The sequence below is a fragment of the Triticum urartu genome, chromosome 5 (genome assembly GCF_003073215.2).
Source record: "Triticum urartu cultivar G1812 chromosome 5, Tu2.1, whole genome shotgun sequence".
Lineage (NCBI taxonomy): Eukaryota > Viridiplantae > Streptophyta > Magnoliopsida > Poales > Poaceae > Triticum > Triticum urartu.
Genome location: NC_053026.1, coordinates 379,250,114 through 379,262,574, shown reverse-complemented (window position 1 = coordinate 379,262,574; position 12,461 = coordinate 379,250,114). Strand labels below are relative to the sequence as shown.

Genomic DNA, 12,461 nt, shown 5'->3' with positions numbered 1-12,461 from the left:
CCAGCTCGGCGAGTTCAGCGTCGTTTCGTCAAACACCTTGAACGCAGGGGTAGGCGGCAAGACAACGTGCGTCGGGAAAGGGCCAAGCTCTGATGATGCATCAGGTGCGTGGACGTCTGCTGCTAGCAGGGCATTGCCTGGGTGGGTGCCTAAACTGGATGCGCGGCAGCAGACCATCACGGGGTGCCCAGGTTCTTTGCTCCGGCCCCGCAAAAAAAGGAAAAAAGGTGAGCAAGCGATGAACTCTTGCCATTTTCATTCCCTCATTATACTCCCGGGACCTCATAATTAAACACGTTGTGTCTCTTCATCGTTCTACAAATTTAATGAAAACTTAGTTCGAAGGTTGCCACTAGAAATAGATTCTCCGTTTTAGGTTGAAGGTGGAGATGGATTGCTCCACTATTTTAGGTGCAGGTTCATTCGTAGTGGTCTGAACCAAAGAAAACAGGCTGTTTCCTAGGTGGGTGCGTAAGCGTTATACTCCCTTCATTCGAAAATACTTATCATTATGAATAAAAATGACCCTTTTATATTAAACAAGTGTTGTCAACAGAATGACAACCTACAATAATTCAACCAATACAAATGCAACAATTTGTAGTCACAAAACTCAAAATGGACAAAATACTACTCGCGAAAGCAGCGGATCAAAGCAAAAGCAATGTGAAATTCAAAGGTAGCAACACTGAAGCAAATCAATGCATCACCACACTGCACCACATTTCCAACTGATTAGACTACTAACCAAGCCGTAGGTTCTTCTTATATTACAATCATGTATCGGAATTAGCTCCATACCTGCTCACAGCTCACGCAGACCTTATTGCGTGCAAACATATGGTCGAATTCCAGAGAGCACAACACAACATAAATATTAGCTTGCCCTAGCATGACAAACAATTCAGAATAAACAGTTGGTAATGAAGACCTTGCAATTCCATAAAAATATACTAGAGAGACCCATCAATGATGCGATGAAACACATCTGGGTAAAGTCGCAGATTTATCTTGCTGATGGACCGAACGCGGACATCGGGGCAGAAGTAGTACTCACTATGCTTCCCCTGATGCTACTGTCCTCACGACCTTCCTCCAACGCAAGGCTCTCTTTCAGCTGCGCCACAACGGCAGCCATTGTTGGCCTTCGGACAGCAGCATCCGCTGTGCACGCCATTGCGGTGTCGACCAGTTTCCACATGGAGTTGACATCATATTCACCTCCAAGGTGTGCATCTGCCACCGTGGTGATGTTGCCAGTGGCAATCTTCTGCTTCACACGTTGAACGATGTGGCCCTGGCCCGGCAGTACCGGAGGTTCACCGGTTGCTACCTCAAGTAGAACAACACCGAAGCTATAGACATCGCTGCTTTCAGTGAGCCAGCCAGTGTGATAGTACCTAAGACATAGCAGGTAACCCACCTATTAGAAACCTAATTTGGATTAAGCAACAATGCCATATATGAGAAAGAGGCACGAAAGTTTTATAGTATAGAAAGAGACATACTCGGGGTCCATGTAACCTGCTGTCCCAGCCGCATTGGTTGATATGTGGGTCTGCATGTCACTAAGATAGGTCTTGCAAAGTCCAAAATCAGCTATTTTCGCCTTTAGATTATGACCTAGGAGAATGTTGTTGGTTTTCACATCCCGGTGAATTATTGGCAAGCTACATCCCTTGTGCAGATAATCCAGGCCTACACATATCATAGCAAGTCCTTCAAAACTTGACTAAAAAGAAGAGCAGGCCATCTATAACAAATACGCTTAAGAAAACTATATCTTTCCACTAAACCATACCTTGTGCAGCTTCGAGCACGATTCGTACACGTGTCGCCCAACTTAAGGTTTCACCAGCACCATTTTTCCCTTCATATACAGGCATGGTCACAGTTAGAGAGCAGAATTGTATCAACAGCTTTACATGGCAATGTTCATATGTTTATGCAATATTTCTCCATTTGCAATTCCGTTATGGTCTCACAGTCTTCCTACTCTTCTGTGTCGGATATTGAATGAATTAGATGCATTAAGGTTGTTACTTCGTCAGCCAATGGTAAACAAAATGTTTTTTTAACAAGCAATATAAGCAAACATTACTAGCTGTTACTGACGGTTGCAGGCACTTCACAAGGAAGAGACGTAGACACCCTCGAACTATTTTTAGATAAATACATTAAAAGCATTCAAGATACATAGCCATTGAAGTTCTAACTTTTTATGAAATTTTAGGACAACTGCAAAATTTGTTATCAATTCATTAGGTTTGCGAATGGACAAACCTCTCAGATGATCACAAAGATTGCCCTGGGACATGTACTCATAAACCAGTGCTAAATGGTCCTTCTCCCAGCAGTAACCAACCAAAGAAACTAGGTTCCTGTGATGCACCTTTGTCAAGCTATTGACCTATGTAAAGAGACATAGTGCAAAGGGAAAATATCTTAATTTGCATGTAAACTCACTGTGGTGACTCAACAAACTTACATTTCAAACTGAAAACTTTCTGAACCAGGGGAGAATTAAAGTACCTCGGCTAAAAACTCATCAAGTCCATGTGATGATGATTCAGAACGCATCTTGACAGCAACCTCAGCATTGTCTTCTAAACGGCCGTAGTACACGAGTCCAAAACCTCCTTTACCAATGCACCGTTGGAATTTATCAGTAAACTTCTCTAGCTCCTTGTATGTGAATCGGCGGTTCTCAGTATTTTGCAGCTGATCCCCATTACTTTTTCTACTTTCAGGAGCACTCTGAAGTTCTGGTTCCCTGGGAGGATCATGTGTAGAAACTGGTTGCACAAATGTCAGTTATATTACAGAAACACTAAATGTAGCAAACCTTATTAGTTAATAATCAATCAACCTAACCATATGTTGTTAAAAGAGTAGAGCATACACACTTTTGGGCTTTCTCCTTCCCCTCCAGATCAAACATGCCAGAACAAGTATAGCCACTACCAACATGGGAACCACTATTGAAATAGATATTATGGCTGTTCTATTTTTTGATGGAGGCGGACTTATTGTTGTTTTTTTGCACATATCTTCATCAGATTGATACCTGAAATAGTGAAATTGCATCAGACAATCAATTCAGAGTTTTTTTTTCTTATCACAATCAGTTCAGAGTTACTTTCGTGGAAAAAGCAACCTTAAATATTCAGCCGAGCGCACATTCAGAGAAAACGAAACCTCAAGAAGAAAACCCAAACCTGAAAATGAGTGATCCTGCACTCCTTTTACAGAGGGACTTTGGAACTGGTCCATTCAGACTGTTGCCAGATAAATCCCTGTAGAAAATGACATGTAGTTTAGACATTGAACGATGTTCTTAGCATTGTAACAATGGCAACAAAAACTATCCAAATAGAAGTCCTCTCAAGTGGATCCTGTTGGTGTTCTTCCCTCAACTACAGAAAACAGATACAAGGGGCTCCCCGTTCCATGTCAAATGGAGATGTCAGATATTATGGATAGTACTCCCTCCGTCCCAAAATAAGTGTAGCTTATTTACTACTAAATCAGCGACACTTATTTTGGGACGGAGGGAGTAGAACATAGCTATAAAAAAGCAAGTATCTGCAAGTATTACGCACTTTATACACTTGCCCGCCATCCACTAATCATATCTATTTATGACAAATTTGTATATATCACAGTTATCCTCATTATCCAATACTTACAGATATTGGAGTTCTGTGAGCAGTGTGAAGTTATCAGATATCACTCCAGTCAAGTTACTGTCTGACAGATCCCTGCATGACAATTAATATTAGAACATAACGCAAAGGCTACATATTTGCACACGCAAGATGAAATACCATCCAAATAATACTCACAGAGATATTATCCGCGTTGTGTTAGCAGTTACGCCGCTACAGTTCACGCCACTCCAACGATAGTTGGCAGGAAAGCATGGATCACCCATCCAGTTTTTCTTTACTCCGTACTCGAGTTTGATAGCCATCATTGTGTCGACTACCATCGCGAAAGAAAAGGAGTGGTCAGGAAAAAAAGAATGATCATCCTCATAAATAACACTTTTTGATCACTGAATGCATAGATGCAGTTTCATGATGCGCCAGTCAATTATATCCAGAAAACATATTAACAAAACTCGGAACTTAGGGGGCGTTTGGATGCAAAGTAATTTTACAGTTTTTGAGGAATACCGTGGTTTCTAAAAAAAAAACATGGTTTTAGATACTTTGAGGTGTTTGGATGAAAGAAATACTGTAGTTTAATAAACCATGGTATCTCTCATACTGTGGTTTTCTTGCCGTATGTAAAAAAGAGGTCACGACCTCTTTTTTCAAAACAGAACCGAGAGAAATTACATGCATCAGAAAAGTGCAGGTTTGAGAAATTTAAGCTCACCGCAGATACTTAACAAAAGTTTAATCCCCCCTTCCCACACACACATCCCGCCTCCTGAACTGACAAGGTAGGATCGACTTACCAGTGAGAAAATCCTTGCGGCATTTAATCAAACACGTTTGTGTGTGCGTGGGTAGGCCGCTGCCATCCGGGTGGTACCCTCGCCCGTGTGGTGGGCGCGAAGATTGCCAGCACGGAGGGGGGAGGCACCGCCTTCAGATGACGGGTTGTAACTTCGCTCTGGCCGGACTGGGCTCGTCGTGATGGCACTACCTAAAGACCACAGAACCTAGTGGTGTACGCACATCCGCACATGCAAGCAAAAGTTCGTCCGCGTCGCTTTTTCTTGGAGATGTTACTTGGTACGCGGCGGTGCGAAGCCTTGGACGGTGGTGGGACGAATCCAGAGGACGCAGCAGTGGCGGGTCATCCACGCTTTCTCGAGCTGTAGTTGTTTCTTTTTCTTCATTCTTTCTTGTTTCTTTTAGGCTTGATTGTGATTATCACATAGTACGTGTTAATTATGTAATTATCACATACGTTAATATTTGGTACGACATTAATTGCATTAAACATGCTGAGCATTCATCATTGGAGTAATCTAAGTCCTTGGTTTGACATGAATTGATAGTCAAGATTAATTGGATCTGTTCCTTTCGGCCTTTTTATATCGGTATTATATAGATAAATAAATATTGTAGTTTTTGTAGCATAGTCCATTCGATTGGATGAAGCCAATCCAATGAAAGAGATGTGGCAAATTGAGCACCGTGGGCCATTGAATTTTCTCTTTACTGCATCGGATTTTGTCAAATGTACTATCTCGAAGAATCTATGGTTGAGCTTAAGCCCAATATATATTATGCGCGCACACACACACTACAAAACATACTTCTACTTTGCTCTAGACTTGCTCTTTCACTTAAACCCATTCATCATTGGAGTATGAATGTACTTCAAAAATCCCATTTATCTTTGCGATGCAACACTGGGTATTCATGTTATTTGCAACTAAAAATTTCAATAAGATGTGCTTAAAAGAGATACCTTCTAGGGAAAATGTGCTTGATATTTTTTATATTTTTTGTGGTATATACCATGCAGTTTTTGAGTATATTGTAGCAAGAATTTATTTATTTAGTGGACTATGAGAATTAAATCTCCATCTTATATATACTTCATGTATGTAATATCTTGTGGTCCACCCTTGTGGTACGATCGGTGCACAGGCTGCCCAAAATACACTCTAATTGTTAAAAAGAACTGACAATAATTACAACGAATGATGTTCAGCAATTAAACTGTTAGAACCCATTCATGCTCGTTGTGGTTTTAATCACTAGAAAATGATGTAAGAGCCATACTCCTTGAGTTAATCATTTTTCGTTTTTGCAAGATTAACAATTAACTTTGGTGCTTCACTTGCATGAATGCAATTTTTCTCAATAATAGTTAGTCTATGTGTAACTGGTTGCAAAGTCATTTGCATTTAACTTTTATTAATTTCCCCATGCTTAGATATACATTGAAGTTGGAATGTCTTCTTGTTTCAACTGATCATACACTGTCCTGACCATGATGAATTCTAAGTTGCTGTTTTGAGGAGAGCATCTTTTTTATGAACGAAGCAAGTGCATTTGCAAGGAGTAAACCAACTCTTTCTACAGCATGGTTCTCAATTTCAGTGAAATTTCATTAATTTTGGTACATTCTAAAATAATTGCCATTCGGTCAAAATGTTTCAGCAATTTCGGTAGTACACAGAAATTCAAATTATTTGTAAATGTTTATTGAATTTTCAAAATATTTGATTGGATCTCAGTCAAATTCAGTTTCAGAAAATTTTGGACCTTTGGCCGAAATGAAAAACAAAATCACTAAAATTTAGTGATTTGAGTAATGAATGAAATATTTCTGAAACTGAAATTCAAAATCATATTTCTCAAAAAATCAAAATCAAAATCATAGCCTGCAGTGACATAAATGAGTGGTATGGAAATATATATATATAGGGACGAGGGGAGGCATCTCACAGTCTTTGGGGGACGTCCTCGGAGTGTCGTGGGGGATGAGGTTGAAGATCTCGTATGCGTTGATCATCGGAGGCAGCACAGATGCATTGGTGGCTGCAAGAGTAATATTGTACGTGCCTTCTGTAGCCTTGTACCAGCCAATAGAATACAGAGAATGAGCGATCAGATACGGGGGGCTGTATTTCTTGTACCACTCATGGTCGTTCAAGTAGATGTGGAACTGTCGGAGCTGGGTGTTTTGGATGTCGGAGAAGTGTAGAAAAATTTTAAACTCGAATGAACTTTTGTACGTTTCCCATGTACCGAGGTTTAGCACCGTGGCATTGTTGACAGGAGCGACGGCTGTCCGAAGAACAGGGATGGGCACAGCGTAGTTGTCTTCCTGCTGGATGGTCTCTTTGGTGGAAAGGTTTGCCCACAACGAGCTGACTTTCCATCCCCAGAAGCGGTCATATGGATCGTCGGGAAACCTTCATGCAAAATGACAATCCATCATTAAAAAAAGTAAAGGTTTTTCTAAGCCCAACGCGCTATTGTCCTTACGCTTACCCTTCAACACTGCTTTGAGATCTATGATAGCGAACTAGCTTACTACATGAAAATAAAATTCTTTTTTATTTCTTTCAAATGAAACAATATATGGACTTCAAAATTTGCAGATCAGTGAAACTTCAGAACTACAATGTGTGAAAAAAATTCGGATTTTTGGTCTAGCATAAATATATAAAATGTCTTTTTTTAGTAAAATAATAATATTTCAAGTATTTATGTTGCATGAAAAATCCCTTTTTCCCCACATTGCACTTATAATGTTTTGTTGTCCTGCAAAGTTTGAAGTTCATATGTTATTTTATTTGGAAGAAATAAAAAAGAGAAATGTGTCTATATATAGATCGCGATGCAAAAAATGGGAAGCTAGATAAGGGGGTGCAGTTTGCCTGGGTTCATCCACAGCTTTCCCTTACAAATAAACATAAGTGAATTGTTTTCTTCTTGAGACTATCTCTGGAAACCTTAATGCATCTTTTGCATATGATTCTATTGCGCTCAGACACAATAAGTTTACATATCTTTTTCATTTTACTTTGAGGGACCGTCGAAAATATCCACTGAAACGTGGTTCTAGGCGCACCCACGTTCAAAAAATATATTTAAAAGATAGCAAAGAAGTCAAACAATTCTGAAACTATTTTGCAACAAACATGGTCTAGTGTTGTACTCGCGTGTAAAGTTTTGCGAAGGAACGACTCCCATGGTCTTCTGTGCAAAAATAAAATAAAATTGGATCTATATAAAGTTACTTCCTCCGTCTCATAATATAAGAGCGTTTTTGACACTACTAGTGTCAAAAACGCTCTTATATTATGGTTGTGAAGTTTAAGTACAATTGTGGAGATCCAGTGACCATGATCTATTTAGCTATTATTGTAAAATCTAACTTCCCTGATCTACTTATATTAGGTACAACCATGAAGATCTAATGATTGTGATATGTTTAGCCATATAATTACGAAGATCTAATGGTATTTAGGCACAGTTATAAAGATCTAATGGTTGTGATCTGTTTGGGTACCCCCAAAAAAGATCTATTGTTGTTCATTGCTGAGCCCAAAAGAAGAATAGAAGAACGAGAGGGAAAACAGAAGAGCCAGAAAAACGCATGCCCCCGAGTCGCTCCCGCGGGCGACTCTGGACGGCAACCCTAGCACCGCCGCCCCAGCTCCTCGCCTCGGCTTCTCCTTCCTCGCCGCCGGCGATGGCGTCACCGGCCAAAGGCCGCGTGACGCGGGCGGCGGCAGGGCGTCTCCTCCCGCGTGCAGGTGGCCGGCGTCGCAGGGCGCCCCCTCCTGCCCGTCGCCGTCGGGTTGCGGCCTTCCTCTGCTCCGGCTCCCTCCCCATCCCCGACGTCGTGGTGGCCCGTAGGAGTGCTCCACTCTCCCCCTCCCTCTGGCGTCGGCTTGTGGGGCTCCGGGGAGTCGGGTTGCTCTGGCGGCGGATCTAGGTGTCTCTGCCCAGATCTAGTTGGTGGTGGCGGATGGTGGCGGCGGGGATGGCTGACGGCCCTGCTAAGGTGGTGGTGGTGCTGCTGGTGGCTATGCTGCTCCGGTGGGGTGGTGGGGCTTCCGGTGGTGTTGGCTAGAGCGTGGACGCGCATGTTCTGTGGTGGTGGCTGGTGCTCCGGCGTGTGGCATTGGTGGTGCGTGTCTGGCGGCTCCGACGCTTGGAGCTCGTCGGGTGACGCGGGTGAGCAGCGGCCTGGCATGGTCGTTGCTCTGGCCGTGGGCGGCGGCGCGGGGAGGTCCGGCACTGGTGGTGGCCTCCCGGTGTCGTGGCGGCTTCACGGTGGCTCGGTGACTCTAACTGCGGCAGCGGCCGGCTTCTCCGGCTTCGGCTTGTCCCCGTTCGGACCATTTCGACCTTCGCCCCATCTCCTCGTCGTCCGGGCACTACTTCCATCGAGGGGCTGGCCCTCTCGAGCCGCGATCCATCGCTCGTCTCGCGCCCGGTGCGGCGGGACCGAGCTCGTCTCGCGCAAGGTGCGGCAGGACTTCGCTCGTCTCGCGCACGGTGCAGCAGGACTGACCTCGTCCCCCTCACGGTGCTGCATGACCAAGCTCGTCTCGCGCTCGGGGCTGCAGGACAGGCTGATGGATGCCAGTTCTGGCCTGCCTATTGGGTCTCGACGCTGGGGGTCGCCAAGGGGTGCGAAAGGTGGGACCTTTCCACTCATCTCTTTGGTTGGGGTAGCGGCAGGTCTTGGGTGAGGCGGTGTCTAGGTCTTGGATGCCGGGGCGGCGGCCCTGGTAGTGGTAGCGCGATGCTCTTGGCCAGAGCATGTGGCTTGGTGCTGCCAGGTGGCTATGGCCGTGTGGGCGGCGTGGTTGCCGAGGTGTGGCGTTGGGTAGCGGTGAGTGTTGGCCGTGGTGAAAACATGTCCTTTCTTTGGACAAACAGGCGACACGAAGCTCGTTCCCTTTTTGAAGGCGTCGTCGCGGCTCTCATTGCCCGTCCTTCGGCTCCAGGGGAAACTCTGATCCTCGGATCGGGCGGTGGCGGCGCTCCTGTGTCGTTCCCTTTCTGAAGGCCCCGCCTTGGAGCTCATGGTTCGTCATATGTGGCTTCATCTCTTCGCGGCGGTAGTGCTAGGGATGGTGTTGCTACGCTCAGCGCCTATGTATCCTGCCTTGGGTATGTGTGTTGTGGTGGCGTGCGTTTGTACTGGGTGATTGATGATCGGTGCTTTATATATAAAGCGGGGTGAAAGCCTTTTTTGATAAAAAAGATCTATTTAAGTACAACTACGAAGATTCGACAAAGGTGACCTATTTAGTTACAGTTATTCTTTTAGATGTACAATTATGAAAATCTAACAGGTGTGATCTAGTTTGGTATAATTATGAATATCTAATGATCTAGTTTGTCGTGGTCTATTAGGTATGAAGATCCACAAAATCAATAGCCGTATATTTTACATTTCTTTGAGGATTATCTCTATATATTTCTATTTGTTATGCTTTTAGTATATAATAAATGAAATAAAGACCTTGATAAGTGTCATACGTGTGACACGAATACATGGCAACTTCAAACATTTTTTTATGACAAATTTGATGACATAAGGATGACAATTTAGTTGTCAAGCATGCTAACTTTCTTGTCGGATGGCAAGTTTCAGTTTATTTTTTGAGTTTGTTTTTTTCTTTTGGGATGTCAACTTTAGTTGTAAAAAACGTCAGGGTTGGAGTGTTTCGTGCCACATGTATGGCACTTATTATTTGGGTAAAATAAGTAGATAGATGGGTTGTGAGAGATGGGAAAGATTGTGAACCAACCTATGGTATCTCCAGTCCATCAGAATTTAAATTTTGATACTTGCATTTATTTTTGGATTTCTTTTAACATTTCCGGCGATACGTCTAGGAGACGTTTCTGTCGACTACGAGGTGATTTGGTGACTTCGTCAATCTTGAAATGATATGCCGGCTCAATCTTTCAAAGATGCTCATAGAGATAGGGTATATGTGCATATTCATAGAGATGAGTGTATGTGTGTGTATATATAAGCGCCGTGTCTGTACCGTGTTAAAAAAAAGATGGGAATGATTGAGGAGCCACCTTGTGGGGATATTGTGGCTTATGGTCGGCTTGTATTGCATTTCTTGGACGGCGATGTAATCCAAAACCACGGTATAGTACCACGCAAAAAGCAAGAATAAAAAAAAGCATTGGAAGACTTCAAACGTACCGGTAACTAGTGTTTGCCCCCAGATTTCTCCTTGCAAAGGCGGATATCGACTCGTTGACAGTGACCTGGGGGTAAAGCGAGGGTAAGAGCGGCCTCAGCTCCACCGTGTTCACAAATGGCGTGCCGCCGCCGGTGTTCACCAGGCACAACGGCACCCAGCTCGCCCACGCGACGAAGACCGCTTCGGACCACCAGTAGTCATTGTTCCGGAACGTGTCCCAGTAGTTGCTGCCCAAGTGTACCTCGAACGACGGACTGGTCTTCCCGTCGTATTCCCCGTGGAAGAACACCATCCGGACCAGGTACTTGCCACCGCTCTCGGTTGGGAGGGTATAGCAGTTCCGTAAGCCAGACGGGAAGCTCCTGAGTGTGCGGAGGTTCTCGGCTGTAGAACTGTCATCGAACTCGGCGGCTACCCTATGATTCTTCCCGCCGTCAACGTACGGATCGTCGGAGACGTAGGCGATGTTTGTGTAGGTGTCTCTGCGTCCGTTGAATTTGGCATCCAGGGCGCAGTCGATGCTCAGAAAACCTGATTGATGCATGACACATATTTACACAACCAGGACGAATAGAGTTAGAATATACCCATCAAAAGCGGCTATTTTGATTCCTAATGAAATATCTACAAAACATTTTTGTGCTGTATGTATATATGGATACGATCCACATGCACTTGAGGTGAGAAATCAACCTTCTTGCTGACCGGCGACATGAACTGCTGTGGCTGCCAATAATGCACCAACGAAAACCCACAACGGCTCCATTGGGACGAGACAACTCAGTTCACCAATGGCAGTGGAGAACTGGGCTATGCCTCACGTATATATATATATTGCGCGCCAACTTCAGATGAGCTCAACAGTGCCAAATACCAAACGCGTTGCAAGTTGCCATGGATAACACAAAGTAGACTATTCAAACCCACCAGTGGTTCCAAGCTTAGTCTATGCAACACACTCATTCGTCTGCTATTGTTATATGTAAAGTAACATTTGCAAGTTACTTGTGAATCTTTCGTTGCAAATATGATAACCGTCGCAAAAAACATTTTCAAAGAATCTAATAATGGCTGGCATTATGAGGAAAGGTTAGTTGACTTCTCCAGAGCCCTACATCTCATAGTGCCATTCCATTGTGCCTCGCCACAGTCCTCCGACCAAAAATGGGTTGGATGCTGGTTTCAGAAATATGCAGGCACCACTGAAAAATTCTAATACTATTTTCAGATTGAAAATTGTCAATCCTATATAGTTTGGTAAATTTACAACAAGTTTCTTTTTTTATTTTGGATCGAATTCATGTTTGTCATGCGCTCTTCGCCTACCCCGGAATTCCTTTTAGTTTGCCTTTAGCAATAATTAGTTTTTCTTGCAGGGTCAGAAATAGTTAGTTGTGCCCAGTTTGGATTGCTAAAAGAAGTAGGGTGTGGTTAGATCATAGTCGTCTCAGACTTAACCAAGTCTCAATCAAATGACATAATGTATAAAAGAACAAAGAAAAGATTAAAAAGAAAATTTTGTACAGATCTCATGAATATAGCATCGACTAGTCTCAGTTGATTAAGATTTAGCAATATGTAAAGATGTATGTCCTACTATTTTTTTGGCTCATGTAACCCCCCCCCCCCCCCCCTCCTCAAACTATCATATATGGAGCATTTAACTCGTGACAGGTTCACCTAAAAATATCCAAAAACCCCTTCAAAAAAAAATCCAAAAACCTACGTTTTGTTGGACGAGTATACAAATACATTCAGTTTGTAGAAAATGGCAATTTGTGCGAATAAAAAAAATTTG

General features: G+C 43.4%; 1 protein-coding gene across 2 annotated transcripts; it reads right to left on the bottom strand.

The window, feature by feature from the left end:
* Window positions 1-689: 689 nt before the first annotated feature.
* Window positions 690-11,510, bottom strand: LOC125509154 (LRR receptor-like serine/threonine-protein kinase IOS1). 2 transcript variants are annotated; one of them, XM_048674058.1, is made up of 12 exons: window positions 11,357-11,510; window positions 10,663-11,194; window positions 6,417-6,886; window positions 3,846-3,984; window positions 3,690-3,761; window positions 3,219-3,296; window positions 2,907-3,067; window positions 2,533-2,795; window positions 2,284-2,410; window positions 1,802-1,870; window positions 1,509-1,698; window positions 690-1,400 (listed from the first exon to the last, which is right to left on the bottom strand). In XM_048674058.1, the coding sequence occupies exons 1-12, from the start codon at window positions 11,427-11,429 to the stop codon at window positions 1,007-1,009; spliced, it is 2,568 nt and encodes an 855-aa protein (XP_048530015.1). In that variant the 5' UTR covers window positions 11,430-11,510; the 3' UTR covers window positions 690-1,006. The 2 variants fall into 2 exon arrangements, with proteins under 2 accessions (XP_048530015.1, XP_048530016.1); XM_048674059.1 differs by having other exon boundaries at window positions 10,663-11,242; window positions 11,328-11,447.
* Between the last annotated feature and the right edge of the window lie 951 nt (window positions 11,511-12,461).